This window comes from Monopterus albus, unplaced genomic scaffold (assembly GCF_001952655.1).
Source record: "Monopterus albus unplaced genomic scaffold, M_albus_1.0 scaffold67.1, whole genome shotgun sequence".
NCBI classification, from domain to species: Eukaryota; Metazoa; Chordata; class Actinopteri; order Synbranchiformes; family Synbranchidae; genus Monopterus; species Monopterus albus.
In genome coordinates, this window is record NW_018127947.1 from 1,646,593 (window position 1) to 1,666,171 (window position 19,579).

A 19,579-nucleotide genomic window follows, 5' to 3' on the forward strand; every position below is an offset into this window, starting at 1 on the left:
CATGTTCACTATGTGTGGAGCGTCTGACTCACAATACTGACACACACACATGACAGTGGAAACACACAGTGTCACGTGGAAAGCAGGAGGCTGAACTTCCACCAGACAGCTGACAGCTGAACAACTCGGGACACTTCACAAGAGTTATTCACTCATCCATCCTTTCATGCATCCAGTCCTCCAGCAGCCAGTCAGCTGGGCCCTTCATACCGAGTGAGAGTCAATAGTCTGAGTGCTTTTCTGGGCTTGTGAAAAGAAAGGAAATACGCTGAAAGGACAGACATGCTTCAGTATGCAACGCTACTCTGGAGGAAGCGAGCAAGCTTGAAAAAAAAGGGGGAGGAGGGGAAGTGGGTCAACTCTGGACGTGATTCCAGATGTACAGGCTGAAACATCCTTGAGGTGTGAACTTGTCTCTATAAAGGCAGCGAAGAGGAGGAAGGATGCTGCAGTTATTATCGCAAAACATCCATTTACAGGCAACAGTTTAAATTCAAGTGCTGGTTTACAAATATTTCAGGAATGAAACTATGTGGATAAACACTTTAAATCATTTCAGGTTTCAAGTCAACAACTGATTTGGATTCCACAGGGTATTGACCAGATATGACTGAAGACACTTCTTTGTGCCCAGCGTACGAGTTATGGTCTGAGGAGCAAGGGATGATGGGAGGGCAGGGGACAGAAACAAGCAAACAATTGTCTGAGCAGAGATGGAGACACTGTCGCCATCCAAACAGTCTTTGCTTTTTATTCTCGTTTGCTGACAGATCAGTCACCGTCTTCTTCACAGTTTTCAAAACGTCACCCTGAATGACAACAGAAACTAGACTAAAATGGTGCGTTCAGGACGTGCATGTGTGGGTACATCTTACATATTGGTATGGAAACAAACAAACCAGCAGCCGATGACAGCAGGACTGCTTTGTATTTTGTATACAAAGTTACGAATAGTAAGAAAAGAAACACACAACAAAAGTAGCTGTGTGTGCATCTGACACAATGAGGGTCAGCTCAGGTCAAAATGGGAGGCACAGTGGCGCGCACACAAACACACACATACACACAGACAAGGCTTACTGGTACTTGTCGGACAGGCGTGCGCGTGGAGCCCCAGCTCACATCGCCACCCTCTCGGCTCCGTCTGCTGCGCCAACACCAGCTGAGCAGCGAGAGGCTGTGAGCAGACTGTGGTGCTTCAGGGCCACCAGGCCTCCACACCAGAGTCCTCATGACTCACAGTGAAACTCACAGAGGCGTGTGACATATATCAACCAGTCCTGTTCCTGTTACCTCTGCCCTATAAAGAAGGTTAAATTTGGTTTTCTGGTTAACAAGGTGACTGATGTGACAATGACTGCTTCAGTGGTTCAGTCTCAAAATGAGTTACCCATAAAGCTGCAGTAGGTTAACACCGGCTCTACCACTGCACTACACCCTTCACTTTGAGGCATGGACAACGTTCATGTTAGAAAAACCCAACATACAAATGGCACAGTTTTAAAGTCTCAGGATGGCATCAGGTCTAGTAACTAGCTCATGTTCTCAAAAGGAAAGAAACAGAATTACTTCAAACAACAACAATACAAAGTTATGTTCGATGCTAAACTGGAGAATAAATAAAACAGAATAAATATATTTTGATACACATTTTTGAGACTTTCAGAGTCACATCAGAGTATCTCTCTGCAGCACAAACTCTTGTTACAGCCCCCACCCCACCCCCCACTGACTCAAGCTATGGACTGTTCCTACTGAAATCTTATCCACAAAGACGTTCTGTGTCTCTGAGAGGGGCGGCAGAGTTTCTTCATTCATTGTAAGGGTGGAGAAACTGGCAAAAATAACAACACAGAGTTGGGAGTGCACAGAAAGAATGACAGAACAGATTGGCCTCATGTGTGACTCCAGGCCTCCACCTCCTGCTGAGTGCGATGTGTATTGTCACAGTGCAGCCTCTGAATCAGGTCGGGCGAAACCTATATGGCTTTTAAAATACCCCTGGTCACATGCCTGATGCCCCCTCTGAGCCCCCCCCACTCTGTCCCAGCTCTGCTTTCCTAATCCTACAAACATTTTCTATGCGAATTCCTTCTCCCCTCCTCTCCCCCCTCCCCTCCTTTACTGCTTACATTCAGAACCTCCCACAGCCACTCTGCAATTACGTCTTTAACCTCAAACATGTCATCATTCTTTTTCATTTACACTCCCTTCATGGCCTACTGCTCCTTTTAGCAAGATTCTACATGCACTCTACTTTTAGTCTGTAACCACAGTTAGTACTTTACTTCTAACCTCTTTGTTAGATCCAAATGCTGGTTTAAGACTCATAAAACAGACTGTTCTGAGCTGGTCACGGGGCTACACAGAGAGAGAGAGGTTGTAGATCCTGTAATTAACGCTCGCCTGGAGGGGGCACTGGGACAAAACACAGGACACCACCCATAAAAGAGGGCATTGCGAGCTTGACTTGTTTTACTGCGACTGCGATGCTGATCTGAGCCCTCCTGAAAGAGTGACCCCCACCCTCTCCCAGTCTACACCAGCACAGGCCTGTGCTGGTTTCAGAAACATCTGGAACTGTTCTCTGTTGCAGCTTTGTGCGGAACTGCTCCCGCAGCCTGCAGCAGGAGGGAGGAAGGGGTACAGTAAGAGAGAAATTGCAACAGTCCTCCTGTAGGAAAAGAAGAAGAAGAATGGCAAGTCCATTTGCACTCTCTGATCTGGTGCCACCAGGTCTGTAGCATTTAAATTAGGGGAGTTCCAACTCAACATGCTCCTTCATGCCTGCAGTGGTGAGTGAATGAAGTGCAGCATTTTCCCCATTATGTACAGTATTTTTCAAATGAGGTAGGACGAGGTTCAGTCACTTGTTCAACCTTGTGAAATTCCACAGGTTCAGTCTTGCTGGCAGGAACAACATCCACAGACAAAAGATCAGGTGGGCCGGAGTGATGCAACAGTTAGAGCTCCAAGCAGAAGGGAGTGGTGCGGACAGATAAGAGCAGGCCTTCCTCTCAGTCACTTTTCCAGCAGCTGCTTCCTCTGCTGTTCCCACAGAGCCTCCAGATGGTCCGCCCTCTTCAGAGCAGCCTATCGGAGCACAGAGCAACATGCTATCAGTCATCTCCACTTATTAATCCTGCTCTGACAGAAAGACCCTGCCTCTCACCTCGTGCTGCTTCCGAAGATTATTGACAGTTTCTTCCTTCTTCAAGATGGCTGCTTTCACTCTGGTGGCAAGTCACAGGAAAAACAACATGAATAATGTTTGAATGCTTGGCTAAAAATATGAAACTCTGGCAACTTCACCTCTATCTGGAAAACAGCAAGCAAAGAAAACAGCTGGCAGTCCTAACATGGCTCTGAAACCTGTCTGCTGATATCCAACCAAATGACTTGATTCTGGCTTTGCTTTTCAAGAGCGTCTCTGTGCTCTGGAGACACATTAGCTGCTCTGTGGGAGAGCTGTGACAGCAACACAACAATAACAAGGAGAAAACTGTGACTCTTCACTGTAACGCAGTCAAATGCACTGGATGTCGCCACCGTCTCCACTGTTGTCTACAAACTATTAAAAACCCACCAGGTAGCTGCATGTTTCTTCATTACATGAACACACACACACACACACACACACACACACACACTCACAAAAGACCAAATGTGGATTCATCCGCTGCTGAAAATAGTCCCCATCCAATGCACCTGTAGGAGAATTTATATGTTATGTGTGCTTTGTGTTATCCCACCAAGTGAGTTAAGACACAAATTCTTTCTCAGTGAGAGCGTTTAATGCCATTAGATGATATTAAGAGCATGTGAGACATGAGGCATCGTCCCAGTTAGCCTCCTGTGTACGGGGAAACTGGCTTCAACTGGTTCTCTGATGTGGGTTTAAGATCTGTCTGTTGAGAGTTATGCAATCCTGTATGAACACTTCATACTCTAATCAGAATAAATGCAATATGTTTAAGAAGACAACAGCGGCTGTCTGAGCATCTTTTCTTTTTGGAACCTTCATCAGCACCGTCTCCTCCTGTTCGTTTGATACAAGTTACTGTGAGCAGCTGTTTTAAAAAAAATAACTCTATACATTAGTGAGCTACTTTTAAAGTCTTGGTAGGAGGATAGGAAAGCCAGAGAGTTCTGAGATACAGAGAGGCACATTGTTGGTTTGGCTCTGTTCATGGTGTGTGTTGACAGTCGGACAACATCCCCGTTGGACCTCACTAATGCTCGTGTCTGAATCCTGTCAGAGGCCTCTGATCGTCTGGTGACAGTCATTTACAGACTGCTGGGTGACTGTTTGGCTTTGTACCTATTTGCTTCTTCATTTGAACTGTTAAAATGTCACAATTCTAATTAAAGTAACATTCCACTTCTCTCATATGCTTACACTATAAGATCAAACTGTTATTGATTTCCTATCTTAAACAGTCTTTTATAAAGAGCCATGTTTCCACTGGTGTTTCCTGAGCTTCAGTTATTAGGGCTAATAAACTCTGTGTGGATGGAAGACCCAGACTGAACAAAGTTCATTCTTAAAGCCACAGGGGCATTTATTCCCTTCCACCTTACCGCTGATGGACTTCAGCCAGCTCTTCTTCCTTCTCCCTGGTGACCCTTTCCACCTCCAGCCGTAGCCTCGCCCTGACTTCTGACACCTCCACTTTCATCCTCCGGTTCTCCTCCTCCGTCACCACCAGCCGGTCAGCAAACTCCTGTCTTATCACCTCCGCCAGGCTGCGGCGCTCGTCCACCAGCTTGTCTCTGGCCTGACAGAACATCAGGCAAATGCAAATGAAATCTGTTTGAATATACTCTGTATCATAATGTTTAAATGGCAGGGATTGGCTTCTTACCTGATTAACGTCATCAAGCTCCTGCTCCTTCTGTCGGAGCGTGGCCTGTAGTCTGATCAACTCTCCCTCTGTCTCCATCTGCTGCTTCCTCAGCTCTTGCTGTTTCTCCACGGCTGCCCTCTCAGAGCGCTCCAGCTCCCTCAGCTCAGCCACATACTTTTCCCTCACACGCGTCACCCTGAGAAGAGAATGCATCACATGCTGGTGTTGATCCAGACTTTTGTAGCATTTGGTGAAACATTCATTCATTTATTCATTCATTTTCTACCGCTTAGTCCCTGAACGGGGTCACGGGAGGGGCCGGAGCCAATCCCGGCCGGCAATCGGGCGAAGGCGGGGTACACCCTGGACAGGTCGCCAATCCATCGCAGGGCTAACACATAGACGAACAACCACACATACACGCACGCACGCACTCCTATGGGCAATTTAGAGACACCAATCAACCTAAGCTGCACGTCTTTGGTCAGTGGGAGGAAGCCGGAGTACCCGGAGAGAACCCACGCAAGCACGGGGAGAACATGCAAACTCCACACAGAAAGGTCCCAGGTGGGGCCCGAACCCGGAACCTTCTCGCTGTGAGACAACGGCGCTAACCACTGTGCCACTGTGCTGCATTTATTTGGTGAAACAATTATTCAGAAATAATAAAAGAAATAATAGCCATGCAGGATTTGCAACAGAAAAAGAATCCAAACTTCTTTTCATGTGCTGCACACAGGGTGTATACAAGAACACTACAAATGTCTGAGGAGCCCGTTTATTAAACGATAAAAACATAATTCATTTCATAACAGTATGGTTATTGGCAGCCCAACACAGATTACATCTGTGGATGTTCTAATGTCATTGTACTGTACAATGTGAGAGGGCAGACAATAGAACTAGGCACACACACCTGTTGTCAGCTGCCCTCTCACACTCCTCTTTGTCCTTGCTCGTCTCCTCCTCCAGTGTCCAGATGGCGAGTTCGACCTCTTTGTCCCGCTCTCGTCGCAGCTCTTCTTTGAGCTCACGCTCGCGGCTCAGCAGCCACACCTCCTACAGACACACAAACACACCTGCTGTCGGTCCCGCTGCTTTCTGGCCTCATACATACACACAAGCACATAAAACAGTAAACCAACACACCCAGGTTCAGATACATGTTATTACATCCGGCCTTTACTTATGAACAACTTCTCCACAGTGGAAGTTCCTTCCTGAATCATGTTGACTGTTTTGCCTGCTTTACAGAAGGCAAAACAGAACATATAACACATACCACCATAAAGCCACAAGCAGCAGTCTGTAAACCAGAATAAACAGGTGACCCGGAGCCCTGTGAGGACAGTACTTTATAGTTACATGCTATTCAGTGGTTTGTGCCACTTCACTGTGAACAAGGAAGCTCTGAGGGCAGATAGAGCACAGCAACAAACCTCTTTTTTCTTGTAGTTTTCTTCCCAGGTCTGCTTTTCAATGTCCACACGTTCTTGTAATGCCTTCATCTCCACCTAGTTACACAAAAGTCACCCAGTTAGCTTGCAGCAATTCCTGCTACCTGCCTTGATACAGACACCTGACTGACTTCTGAGACTGGTTCTGTTGAAGTTAACAGTACAGATGTTTTTCTGCCAAGGTCACATTTGTCACCTGGTGCCTCCTCTCCTGTTCCTCTCTGGTCTTGTCCAGCTCCTCTCTGAGGGCTCGTCCAGCCACAGAGCTGTTCTCCTCCAGCTGTCGGCGCAGATCCTCCAGCTCAGCTCGCTGCCTGCAGTGGAGACACAGAGGAGAGCCCCAATAATCAGTAAGCTGTAAAGATACAGTTGATTCACCCAAGCGTTGTTGGGGCAACACCAAAGCTGTAACTGTGTACTCTGACCAGGGTATTACCATGTGTGCCAAGTCTGTTGTATTCCAGCAACCACATAAATACAAAGCATTTCATTTTAGGTCACTCTGCCTCAAGTTGGTTTTCTTTGAATGGTATTCAGTCCAGCTCATGTCAGTCTTCTGTCTTAGAAAGGTCAGTGGTAAAGCTGTGGTTTTTAACTGCTGCAGATTTACAAGCACAAATACCCTCACAAAAGGGAATAATGAGGATTCCTGCAGGAGCAGTATAGTGAAAATTAGAAGGCTCAGTTTAATCTGGAAGCTGCTCCAGTACAACAAATCTTCTAGGTTGTTCCTAAGCAGTGGACCAGACTGAAACCTAACACACCCAGAAGATTTTCCATGGATTCAGCTTTTTAATGTAATGATTACACTGGAACATTTTGCATCACAGCATTTTCTCAGGTTAACCTGGTAGATAGATAGCTCTGGTTTATGTCTTCTAATTTCCACTGTTGAGAGGGAAAAGACAGATGACCTTTGACCTCACCTTGCAGCCAGCTGGGCCAGCCTCTCTTTCTCATCAGCCACCTCTTTGTAGAGACGCCTCCTCTGCTGCTGCAGGGACAGCTCCTCCTCCTGAAGCTGCTTCTCATATCTGAAACACATGAACCACAGGACACACACATGGCTGGGACCGTATACAGGCTGCCGACATTAACATAAACAGTAATTATTACAACCAGTCAAAACTCCTACAGCAGAGCGTTGACCTTTGTGTTCACTGTTGTTGTCTGGCTGGTGCCTCTGGTACGGCTATGACAGAAGGAATGCAAGGCCGCAGCGACCTGTACACAGAGGTGTTACGTCTACATGTTTTAACTACGTATGTCTGCATACTCTGATAGCAAGACTACAAGCAGAGCGTGCTTAGGGCTGTGGATCAATGACAAAAAAATGATACCTGGATATAATTCAATACCGATGAGCAGACAATACTGTGTCCTTTAAGAATGTGTTTAAGTCCTACCTTGTGTTGTACAGCGTCGCTCTTGTTAATAGGATATTAACCATTTCTGCTTATCAATGATATTAATGGAAATAAGAAAATCAGGTCTTATTTACTTACTTAAAACTGAAGCATTAAAGTAAGACAGTACACAAACACTGAAATTACTTGTGCAGAATGATTCCGCTAAAGTTTGCTGAGCACGTCTGTGTGCTGGTACCTTGGTTTAGTGTTGTTGACACAGCTGAGTCTCAAAGCTTTTTGTATTCTTCACATTCTGTGCAGCGGTTAATTCACAGATAGTGAAACAAGCTGTCGAATTCTCTTTAACAACAACCGATTTCCGACGGTTTGCAAATCGCTGTCTGTTAAGCAACACCCGTCTCTTCAAAGCCAAAATCCCTCCATGCATCAATCAATGATGTAAAATGTGGAGCTGGTGGTGTCTGTATTTTACCTCCTGGTTCATTCATTTTTAATTTTGCTAACGCATTTTTAGGCAGCTACGCTAGCTTAACTTGTGGTTTGTGACCAGGTAAACACTGTGCACTCTGATTGCACATGCACAGCAGTTTGTCCTACTTGGCTTCATGAGGCAGTAAATCCGTGTTTTTGGTTGGTTTTGTAAAGTGAGTGACACACAGTACTTGATAATGTCAGCTCACACACCATTTAAACAGCAATTAAGACATCACTGTAGACAATATGTATTGCCCATCACAGGAACGCTCGTTTTACTCTGCTCTTTGCTTTAGAGACCTTTTGCTTTCATGACTCACTGAGCTTTTTCATGAAAGCTTCATTAAATTCCACTAAAGACAGATCTTGTGTTCTTGACTTGATTATTTCACACTGCCTTAACAGTCTGCATCTTGCTTTGAAGTGCAGGCAGAATGCTTCCAAAAATAGACTGGAAGAACACGTTGAATCAACTGGCAGGACTGAAGCTTCTCTCTCTCTCAGGTTTTAATGCATTAGGCTCCACAAAGGCTGCTTGGTTTGTACGCAGTTTTACTTTGAAGCTGCTTCCTATTTCCTTTGCTTCTTTTCATACCACTGAAAGAGCTGAGTGTGTGGTTGGATGTTTTAAAGCTTTTATTCTTACAGCCAGATCCAAACTCTACTTTACCTGTGCATTTTGTAAGTATAAAAGAAATAGAGAAGTAAGTAATGATGAGGTGACATGCCAACCTCTCTTTGGCTAGCTCCCTCTCTCTCTGACACAGCTCTTCCTTCTCATTCTCCAGCTGTTGGCGGAGCTCCTCGCAGTGGCGGACGTAGCGCTGGGCTGCCCGGGCATCCGCCTGCAGCAGCTCGGCCTCGTGAAGCGTCTGCAACTTCTTCAGCTCCTGTTTGTGCTTGGAGATCAGCTTCTGTATCTCTGGCTCCAGACCTGAAGGAGGAGGAGGCGGCAGATCAGGGTCTGCAAACGGTTTACAGCTCACTGGAGAAAACTTCAAAATAAAGGGTGTTTTTTTTTTAAGTCAAATTACTGTGAGGCTAGTGAAAACAGAAGTAAATGTCCCTGAGCAAGTGAAATAAATACAAATAATTCTGGCTTCTCAAGCTGTGCCTGTACAAGCATCGGCACTGGCTGACAGCTCTCTGTGAGTTTTCACGGACCCAGCTCATCACAGGCAGGAATATGTGGGACATCTTGGAAAGTTTCCAGACAGTGAACTGTCCTTTGTTTATGCTGTCCTAAACAAGCCAGAAAATGTGCAGACCAACAGCTAGATCCAGTACACAGATACACTTATGAAACCAACATAACAACACCTTCATACATTTAACAGATCTTATGCAGCATGTTCAGGCGTCAGAGGCCAAACGGAGCCATTAACAGCACCAAAGCTTGTTGCAGCTACAAGGAGAGAAATGTAAGAAAATGTTTTTTAATTGTCTTTATTAGTGTTTGATAAGAGGATATAAAGGAGTCTTTGTTTCCAGTGTGTACTTTAAAGTTATGCCACATAACGGATATTCTGATGTAAATGAACATGTTCTTAATATGAAAAAAATACCTCTAAGCAAGGTAGAATTACACATCCTTGATTGTTTATGTCCTGATCTTAAGAAAACGTCAGTAAAAAGAGGTTTAAATGTCAGATTTGTGTTCCGAGCTGAGGTTCGTCTACCTTTGACAGTGATCTCTTTGATCTTCTTGGTTTTCTCGTCAATCCATTTCTCCCGGCGGATCTTCTCTGAGGCACTCATTAGGTCTTTTAACTTCTTGATCTCCTGCAGGGGGGAACAGGGTCAATATTGGTGGCGGTCATGTAGTGACCTAGTGAAATCGCACTAAAGTGATGGGGACCAGTGATACACAGTATTTGTCTGTGACCACGTCCACATTTATGCTAAATATGTAAATTCACCTTTTTTCCTCCATCCAGACTAAAATAGCATTTTAGTGTTTAAATGTTAAAGTTCCTGCTTGGTGTTTCAGTTTACAGGTAAACAAAGCTTTTCCAAAAAGACAACACAAGCCAGCTGAGTGAGGGGCGTGGCCTGGTGGCAGTAATGGTAAGATAACCTTTAGTCGCCTCTTTCTTTCTGTGATTAAATGTCAACACAAATGTCACAAATTGTTTTCACATAAAAGGTTTAAAATGTAGATGTAGTCTTACTGAAAGTGAGGGAGCAAATTTGTACGTCCCATGTTCAGCCGTTACATGGTGAACAACACTGACTGGTGACAAGTTCACGGGGTATGTACGTTTGAAGATTAAATATGAAACTGAAAAGCATTAGACAGGTAATAAGAGGAAGAGGAAAATGACATACATTTGGGACACAACAATTACTTTAACAATGTAAAGCACTGTCTAAATCTAGAGATAACTGAGAAAAGAATGAGGAGACTCACATGCACACAGACTGTCCATGAGAATGAAATGAAAAAGTTGCATGAGAAAGATGATCGTGCCAAGGATGACTGAGTTAGAGGAGAAAAGAAGTTACCTCACACAAGGGACCCAGAATTTGCCACACCTGAAGCCAGGAAATAAACAGATACGCAGACAAAGACAGAAGAAGAAGAAAAGGAAAACAGAAAAGCCAGTTAAACCAAAGCAGCACTGCAAGAAGCAAGACACAGGCCCGCAAGAGGCAAAGCAGAAGCAGAGGTCATCTCAGTGAAAACTCTGAATGTCGTGGAAACATTAAGTTGTAACTAGTGACAGACTTAATCCGTTGGCTGATCAACTGGGTGGATATTTGGCAATGTCCGTGTCCCATCAACAAAAAATGTCTGCAGACTTCTTTTTTTATAGACTTCAGTTTTTTGATTACTTGTGGGCATTTTTTAAAAATGTAAATGATGACATGATATCTCGGCCACTGGCCTCACTGCTCTCTAAGCCATTAAAGAACCCATACTGGGAAACTCTCACCATTTCATGCTGCTCCTGCATTTGTGCAATCTTCTTGGTGTACTTCTGGTCGACCTGCTTCAGCTCTCCCACCACTCCTTCACAGCGCTCACTCAGAGCCTTTTTATCATTGATCAGCTACACAAAGAGAGCACATTTTACATCGAGGGAAAGGAAGAGGGGATGAGTGCATTTGGATGTGTTGTAGCTGGGATGAAACTGGGTATGTACCTACCTGATCGATGAAAGTGAGGTGTCTTTGGATGGTGTCTTCATACTTTTCCTTCTGGAGCTGCAAGTTGCGGTTTAGTTCTTTCTCAGTCTCCTTCATGTGTTTAATCATCAGCTCCCTCTGTTGGGCCTGATGGAAATGAGACAAGCACATAAACATACCTAACATACCATACCAGGGCCAAACACATCTCTCCACATTACAATGTGCCTCCCCCACCAGTGCCGTCTGCAGCATGTTGATGGTGCGTTTCTTCTCCTCCAGCTCTAGCTTGGACCTCATCATGGAACCCGTGAGTTCGGTGGCAGTGGCCGATGCCTGCTCAACACCAGCCAGCTCCTCCTCCGACAACACAGCCTGAGAACACGAGGACCCACTCAGTATATCGCGCTTTTGCATTTTGTTAATTCATCCATCCATTATCTAAACCACTTATTCCTGAATAGGGTTGCAGGGGTTGCAGCCAGTCCCAGCTAACACTGGGCGAGAGGCGGGGTCCACCCTGGACAGGGCTGACACGTAGACACACAACCACACATACTCACACTCACACTGCAAACCACTGTGCCACACAGCAAGACAGCAGGATCAATATAATCTGTCAAGTGACAGATTTGGGTTGACTGATTCAGAAAACATATATCATACGGACCAGTTTAGCTAAATGATTCATACTTATTTATGGAAAGAACAGACAATATTAACTTGCGTGTCAAGGCTATCAGAATCAAAACTACAGACAAAGGTGACTGTTTAGATGGGACACAAATCTGGACATAAAAACAAAGAAAGGAATAAAAATTTGTGTCAGTTTTGAAAAACTGGCAACATGAAAGCCCCGTTGTCCTCCCGCCACAAACACTGAACCTGACCTCTCTGTGTGATCCCAAGGTGACCGAGCGAGGTCTCTCCTGTTCCGACTTCTCCATCTCATCCAGGAAGCTCATGATGCTCTGTAGCTTGGCCTCAGAGAGCAGGGCGCCCCCGTCTGGCAGTGCAGGGTGGTGACTCAGTTGACCGTGACGCTCAAGGTTGTCAGTGGTCAGAGAGTTGGAGTCTCTGTCCTTTAATGAGACACAGTGCAGATGCAGGTGACGTGACGTCAAATGAATGCTGTGTCTTTCTGGACAAAAAAAACAAAATGAGCATTGCATAACTATGAACTCAGTACTCCAGGTCTCACTTCATCTATCCAGGCATATTTCTCTTTGCGGTAGGACTTTGGCTCCGACAGCCTCTCCGACTCCCCCTCTAACAGCTTCAGGGTGTCCAGCAGCTCGTTGAGAGTGGTTTTAGACTGAGCCCTGCTGGACGATGCTCCCTGATGCTGGTCCTCCACACTCACCGACCTCTGCAGGATCTCCTGCACCCAAATAACAGACATGTTTATAATAGGACCCAACAGAAGGACTGCTTCAGCGTTCAGTGCTGTAGATGGATTACTCACTAGTAATTTGGAATTTCTATGCTGGAAGTTGTCAGTCATTTACCTGAGAACACTGGGAACCTCTGCGATTGGACAAAGCTGGTGAAACAACCCTGAAGCCAGGGTCACCTAACTCAGCCACAACATTCAAACTGGAGTCTGTGGAAACATTTGACCAGTACAGTTACTATAATAGTAATCACCCTTTATTGACCAAGTATGTTACACACAAGGAATTTGCTTCCAGTACAGAACCAAGGCAGACATCTGTGGCGCCAACTCAACCGATGGCTCTGACCATCGGGGGCAACTTGGGGGTTCAGTGTCTTACCCAAGGACACTTTGACATTTAGACTGCAGGCACCGTGACTCAAACCTCCAAACCTCCGGTTGGTAGACGACCGCTCTACCCACTGAACCTCAGTTGCCCCCATATTACAAGATTCTCTCACGCACTCTGCTTTTCATGTCAAATCGGCACTTTATAAGCAACCTTAACTGGATATGAAGATGATTTTAGTGCTGAATAAGGTTGGGGTTAGTGCCATGACACAGAGCTGTGGACACATACAAACCTGTGTTCTTAGCCTTGACGTCTGTGGGTGACATGGAGCTGTTGTTGCTCTGTGAGACTGGACTGTTGTTGCTTGAGGAAATCTTGGGCGTCTTCTTCCGTCCGCGCACACCAGTCTGCCTCAGACTCTCCACCTCGGCTCCGTGCTGCACCTCTGCAACATGCTGGGTCCTCTTCTCCTGCAGCTCCTGTAGCACACCAACAGAGGGAGACATCGGGCAACCAAGAGTTAGGAACCCAAGTCACTGTGATGTGACTGGATGTTTACTTTATTGACACTGCTTTCACACTTAATACAGGTTTACAACAAAGTAGGTAAACGAGTGTTGACCTGGGTGGCAGCCCGGTGAGCCAGACGAGCTTTCTCTCTACGGATCAGCTTCCTGTCATTCTCTTGATGCTTCTGCTTCAGGGAAATATCTTCCTCTGCCCTGTCCTCTTGCTCCTAGAAGAGAAAGAAACAGAGAGTATTTGTAATATCAGGAGAAAGGTAGAGGCAGGGAATGAGGAAGGAGATCGAAGCTATGTAGCTAAACAATTATTTACCTGGGAACACTGAGAGCTTCTATGATTGGACAAAGCTGGGGAAGTGGCTCTGACGCTCAGCTCACCTCCGTCGGCCACAACATTCAAATTGAATTCTGTGGAAACGCATGAACAATCAGTTCACTTGTCAAAAATATTTGTTTAGCAACCGTAAGTAGATGTAAAGATGTTATAACATGGTTAAGGACAGTTACAAACAAAAGACAATGTACAGTATCTGAGGTTAAAAGAACCCAGAGGGGTAACATACAGACCTGTGTTCTTAGCTTTGACGTCTGTGGGTGACATTGGGCTGTTGTTGCTTGGTGAGGCTGAATTTATGTTGCTCAGGGAAATCTTGAGCGGTTTCTTGCGTCCAGCCACACCAGTCGTCCTCAGGCTTTCCACCTCGGCTCTGTGCTGCACCTCTGCTGCCTGCTGGGCTCTTTTCTGCTGCAGCTCCTGTTCCACGCCACCAGAGGGAGACAGAGGGCAATAAAGTATTAAGCCATCATCAATCCCTATACAATTTATCCTGAAGAGGGTCACCGGGGGGCTGGAGCCAATCCCAACTGACAGTGGGCTAAGCCATCACAATCCAGGGAAAGGATCCAGAAGGAAGCTTGACTCACATGATTTGGTCATGGTAGCTGTGTGGGTATGCAGATGGCAGTGCTTTTAATTTGGTCTGAAAAGTTTTACAGCTATTTCTTTGCCACTGGAGAATCTTCGCTTGCAAACTAGAATTATTCTTAAAGGAAAGCCTTTCTAAGATGCTACCAGGCAAGAAGGGTCTAACAAAATATGTTTTTTAGATGCAAAGTGTAGAGTCCAATGTTTTAGTCCAAATTAAGGACTAAAAGGACTATGGAAGTGCAATACCAAACCCAGTGAAGAATATCAGCTGTGTAGCCATAGGTGGGCACCTGGATGGCAGCGAGGCGGGCTAGACGAGCTTTCTCTTCACGAATCTGTTTCCTGTCTTCATCCTTCCTCAGCTGGCCACTCTCCTCCTCTGTTCTCTCCTCCCACTCCTACAAGGGAAAGACACAGATAGGGTTAATGCAGTAGCAGCAGAAAGGGAGAGATACAACCAGTTAAGACCACAGAGAACAAAAGGTGGGCCTGAGGGCAGAGAGATACCTTTCTTTTACTGGCAAGAAGACGTCTGAGTGCTGCCTTGCTTGTGTGTAGTCTCTTGGAATGGCGTCGGTACCAGCACTGGATGGTGACTGCTGCCTGGTTCACCTGCTGAATAAACCTAGAAATAGACAGAACTGCAATGAGTAACAGAACAAATTACCAAAAAGTAATAACAGTTAATAAAATAAAACAATGTGGAAGCAGCTCTCTGAGACATTTTAGTGCGTCTAACCGTTCTGCCTCCTCCTCAGTGACCTCCCTCTTTCGAGGCAGGAGAGGGCTGCCGCGCTGGGCTGACGCCGGAGATTTGTTGTTGCAGGTGGAGGAAGCTGAAGAGAAGTTCTTCTGGGACTTAGTGAGGGAGCCACTCTCCACTGACACCTCGTCATTCGCTGTGGCCTTTAGGATGTTACTAAAAGAAAATGTGATTGGAAATACAAAATCAGTTGAGGTGGTTTACCATAAACAACCAGTGCAGTGGTACTCATTGTAGACAGTTAAGTACAAACTACATGATGTTCATTATTTTGGTGGTAGCCAACATTAAGTAGTTGATATCAAACATTTCTATGTTATGGCCAGTATCAGCCTAATAAAGGGGCTTAGCCCTAGAGAAAATGTCCAAAATCAAGTGAGGCAAGCAGCCATGTTAACTTCAGGACATACTTAAAGGGAGGCTTCTGGTTGGAGCTCTTAGGAGTGAGTGGTTTCTCAGAGTAGTTGTTGTGTAAGATGGTGGTGACAGAGTTCCCCACAGCTCCCTTGTTGCTCCTAGAAAAAACAAAAAAGTGACTCTCCCCTACAGACAGTTTGTACAGACATTTGTATAAAGTAATGAGAATGCCACTGCCACCTTCTTTCACTTCACCCCCCCCCGCGTAACTGACACTCTACATGCTTGGACACAAAATCTTACCCTATTCATCCCACAGATTTTTGACAAATTTCATGGAAAAAAAAAAGTCTGAGTGTGTGGGTGGATTCCCTGAAGGCAGTATCAGCTACTGTGATCAACAGGCATGAAATACGAGTAGCAGCGCAAATCCTGGTATTAGGTTTGTCTCTGCTCTACCTGAACTAGTGTCAGAGACGCTGCCCACCTGTTGTTGGCAGTGAAGGTTGCAGCCAGAGCAACGCCAGGCTCTCTTTTCTTCAGGCTGGTGGGAGAGTCCATGCTGCCAGTGCTGCGGGAGCTCGAGTGCAGGGGGAGCGCTTGGGGCTGATCGTCCTTAAAGACAGGACACATAGCGTTGCTGCGCTGATATCGCTGAACTACTGAATTTGATGCTCTTAAAACTTAATGACTGAACAGGGGGAAAACTTTGGCATTCACCACGATCACCTGAGTGATTGATTAATTGGTAAATACTTTGATAAACTGAATGACTGTTTTAAATATTTTTAAAGCAAAAATATAAAACATCTGCTGGCTCCTGCTTGTCAAATGTGACTGTAAACTGAATATCTTTGGGTTTGGTTTTGAAGATGCCACCTTGGTTTGTGGAAAATTATAATAGGTATTTTTCACAATTTTTGGACACTTTATAGACATAATAATTGATCAATAAAATTATCTACACATTAACTGGTTGTTGGTTGTTATTATCATTGTTAACTCTTAATACCAGGATGTTCCATGTGGTTCTGTCTGGTGAGGCCTTGCTGAGGCTGGCCAGTTTCTTGCGTCCATCTGAGCTGTTGTCAAACAGGGCCAGGTAGTCCTCAGACTGGTCCTGACTGGGGAACGCACAAGGCAGCAGCAGGTTAGAGCCATTGTCTTACTACACAATACTGCACTGTACTTTCTGCCATTAAACTAAATGATCTCTAGTAGTAGAAATCACAGACTGCTATCTCAAACCTGGAAAAAATAGCCAAAACTATTCACATGCATCGATACAACTAGAGGAAGAAGGTTGGTGTGGTATCCGTTATTTCAAACTGGCCTATTAACTCAGAAAAAAAACATTTGTAGACTCAGTTTTCATGCAACAGGAGCTTAGCAGAACACAAAGTCCGCTTCACACAAAGCAGAGACTTCAGGTTGACGGCCTATTAACTCAGAAAAAAAACCATTTGTGGACTCAGTTTTCATGCAACAGGGGCTTAGCAGAACACACAGTCCACTTCACACAAAGCAGAGACTTCAGGTTGTGGGTTTTTAGTGGAAGCCTTTGTGATTAAATGTTGTCATGGCAGCTGCTGAGATGGGTCTCATCCCCAGCTCCTCACCCCCAAGCACTAGAAGTCAGTGCACAGCAGCTGACTGTCTGCCAGGGGAACTCCATTATGGATTCCATGTGAATGTGTGGTGCATGCATATGTTGAACCTGGTGGCCTGTCGTTCAACCTTTAAATAGTTTTGCACACCAGCACCTCCATCATGAGGCACAGATGTAGGGCGACCTCCTGTCTGGCCTTGCCCCCACTGGTATCTGTGCTGCAGCCTGTCCATGCTGTCTGGGGAAGTATATAAATGAGCATGTGTGTGTGAACGTGTGTGCCCTTGGGTGGGGGGTGGGTGGGGGTGCAGCCAGCTGGTCCAATGAAAAGCAATCTGACAACACTATTCAGGCAGCACATTCCTCTACTTTTGGCTTTACAAGAGAGTGATGCATGAAGGGGAGGAAGCAGTGGAGACGCTGAGGGGTGGTGAGTGACCCAGTGACAGCCCTGAAAGACTATGAGGGGGTACTGGGGGAGCGTCTTTAAATTTAAAGCCCTTCTGCTCTTCATCTGCAGAGACAGAGAGGGGAGGGGGGATGGCGGCAGCTGCCAGACAATAGAACCAAAGCTTGCACACACACTTCTCCTTTCACTGGCTCCTGGTGGAGGGGGTAACCTGACCCAAGGTCCCAGCCCTCCCCCTCTAACCTGGGACAAAGGAAGTCCCTGCATCCCGCAACCCAGAAAAGGCCGCCCAGCTTCACTATACTCTTTATCTTGCAGGAGTTGGCACGCCACAATTCTCATTGCCCGCAGTGCTGAAGCTTCAAGGCTGCCAGCTGTTACTCGCTGAAGAGAAGCGCTCTGGTTTAAAGAGCAAAGGCTCCATGTGAGCCAGCAGACTGTTCCCGGTAACACGAGAGCTACGCCAAAATGGTCTGAACCACACTATCACATTCTTCTCTGTCACTTCCAAAAACATGACCTTCACATTTCAGATTCATGTAAATTAATGTAAAGCTCATTTGATGGTCTAACTGAACCTTAAGATGACTTTTTCCCTGAGGCTGTGCAGGGTACGTCTATCAGCACATATTGTACTACATGCAGCTTGGTGTGTCAATGTCAGTGATAAGGAACAAGAAAAACTGACCTCAAATTTTGCCAAGAGGAGATATCAAATCTCACTGAAATACTTCTGGTCTACTTGTAAATGTATTACAAGCATAAATACTTCCTATGTTATTACATCAGCGGGTGTATATGTATGTGTGTATCTGTACCTTAAACCGATGTTGGCTTGCTGATTAACCTGAGTGGTGCTGTTGGACCGCCTCAGGTTCTTGATGGAGTGGGAGCTACCAAAGCTGGCATCGCTCTGTGGAGTGAAATGGTTTGGTAATGAATTAGAAGATTTGTTTGCAAACGTTACATCCTCGGTATCAAGGACAACTGCGAATCAAGCATCCTGCAGAGACTACCTTCCATAAACAATCTACAGTTCCATTCTGTTGCCACTACAAAAGCACACATATGGCAGTGCACAGTTACCCACCAGGGTGTTGCGTTTTCCTCTGCTGTCACCTGCCACAGAAACAGACACAGAACGAGAGAAGTACTTCCCAGGTGATGCACTGCTGGGTCTTTTGGACATAGGGAGCTGAGAGCCTGACAAGCTGAGGTCCAAGGCCTCTCCCGAGACACCTGTAGGGATGGATGAGGGGCTGCGTGTGGTATGCATCCTTTAGAAACCTGGAATAGAGCGAAACAGACTTGGATATGGGACATAACAGACACGCATGCTAACTCCCAGGACCACAACAACAGAGGAAATAACAGCCGCTTTCCTCGGACTGTTTTGTCTCCCTTGGTAACCCACAACAGAAACGCTCTCTACAAACACTGGCACAGCCTGACCTGTCGGGAGAACACGCGGAAATCAAGAGCTAATGAATCTAATCATTCTTAACAGTGAAGACTGTACTGATCTTGCCTCAAAAGCTAAATATGTATCACATTAGCTTCACTGCGAACCAAGGTAGTTAGCTGCTTGAAAACCTATTAAGATGCAACGTGGCTGAGGCTAAACCAAGCGCAACACATTTTAAAGGAAACCTCCTAAAACAGATTCTTATTCCCGGTCGTTGCAGGTGGATATTAGCTCTGTTAGCTAACCTTATCATCATCCCATCATAATAAACAAGCTTGCGAAGTATGACAGGTATGTAAAACACAATACTAATGAATCAGCATTGTAAAAAAAATTAAGCCGCCATCTGCCAACCTTAAATAACTGGTTAACTACGTAATAAGTAAACCAACACGGCCATTAGACCGATAATAACGGCAGTTCAGTGAAGACTGGAACACATTATTTCCAAAGGATGCAAATCGGGATGTTTTACGAAACATTTTTAGATTACGACGTGTTAATTTACACTGATTTGTTA

The 19,579-nt window shown here is 45.4% G+C and overlaps 1 protein-coding gene across 3 annotated transcripts in view; it reads right to left on the reverse strand.

Moving 5' to 3' along the window:
• Positions 1-869: 869 nt before the first annotated feature.
• cep131 (centrosomal protein 131) overlaps positions 870-19,579 on the reverse strand; it is a 19,177-nt gene continuing 467 nt past the window's right edge. For 2 of the 3 annotated variants that reach the window (XM_020604787.1, XM_020604789.1), the window contains exons 2-30: positions 18,685-18,881; positions 18,413-18,507; positions 16,589-16,700; positions 16,064-16,191; positions 15,630-15,734; positions 15,196-15,375; positions 14,964-15,081; positions 14,747-14,854; positions 14,096-14,282; positions 13,842-13,936; positions 13,627-13,740; positions 13,297-13,483; positions 12,786-12,880; positions 12,479-12,658; positions 12,168-12,359; positions 11,515-11,652; positions 11,299-11,424; positions 11,085-11,201; positions 10,654-10,683; positions 9,828-9,930; positions 8,881-9,082; positions 7,231-7,338; positions 6,501-6,618; positions 6,287-6,361; positions 5,764-5,906; positions 4,866-5,043; positions 4,582-4,778; positions 3,173-3,233; positions 870-3,093 (exon numbers count right to left, since the gene is read on the reverse strand). In XM_020604787.1, coding sequence (XP_020460443.1) covers positions 3,022-3,093; positions 3,173-3,233; positions 4,582-4,778; positions 4,866-5,043; positions 5,764-5,906; positions 6,287-6,361; positions 6,501-6,618; positions 7,231-7,338; positions 8,881-9,082; positions 9,828-9,930; positions 10,654-10,683; positions 11,085-11,201; positions 11,299-11,424; positions 11,515-11,652; positions 12,168-12,359; positions 12,479-12,658; positions 12,786-12,880; positions 13,297-13,483; positions 13,627-13,740; positions 13,842-13,936; positions 14,096-14,282; positions 14,747-14,854; positions 14,964-15,081; positions 15,196-15,375; positions 15,630-15,734; positions 16,064-16,191; positions 16,589-16,700; positions 18,413-18,507; positions 18,685-18,870 — 3,750 coding nt within the window. In that variant the 5' untranslated portion in view covers positions 18,871-18,881 and the 3' untranslated portion in view covers positions 870-3,021. The remainder of the gene's footprint in view (positions 3,094-3,172; positions 3,234-4,581; positions 4,779-4,865; positions 5,044-5,763; positions 5,907-6,286; positions 6,362-6,500; positions 6,619-7,230; positions 7,339-8,880; positions 9,083-9,827; positions 9,931-10,653; positions 10,684-11,084; positions 11,202-11,298; positions 11,425-11,514; positions 11,653-12,167; positions 12,360-12,478; positions 12,659-12,785; positions 12,881-13,296; positions 13,484-13,626; positions 13,741-13,841; positions 13,937-14,095; positions 14,283-14,746; positions 14,855-14,963; positions 15,082-15,195; positions 15,376-15,629; positions 15,735-16,063; positions 16,192-16,588; positions 16,701-18,412; positions 18,508-18,684; positions 18,882-19,579) is intronic. The other variant, XM_020604790.1, reaches the window with a different exon arrangement.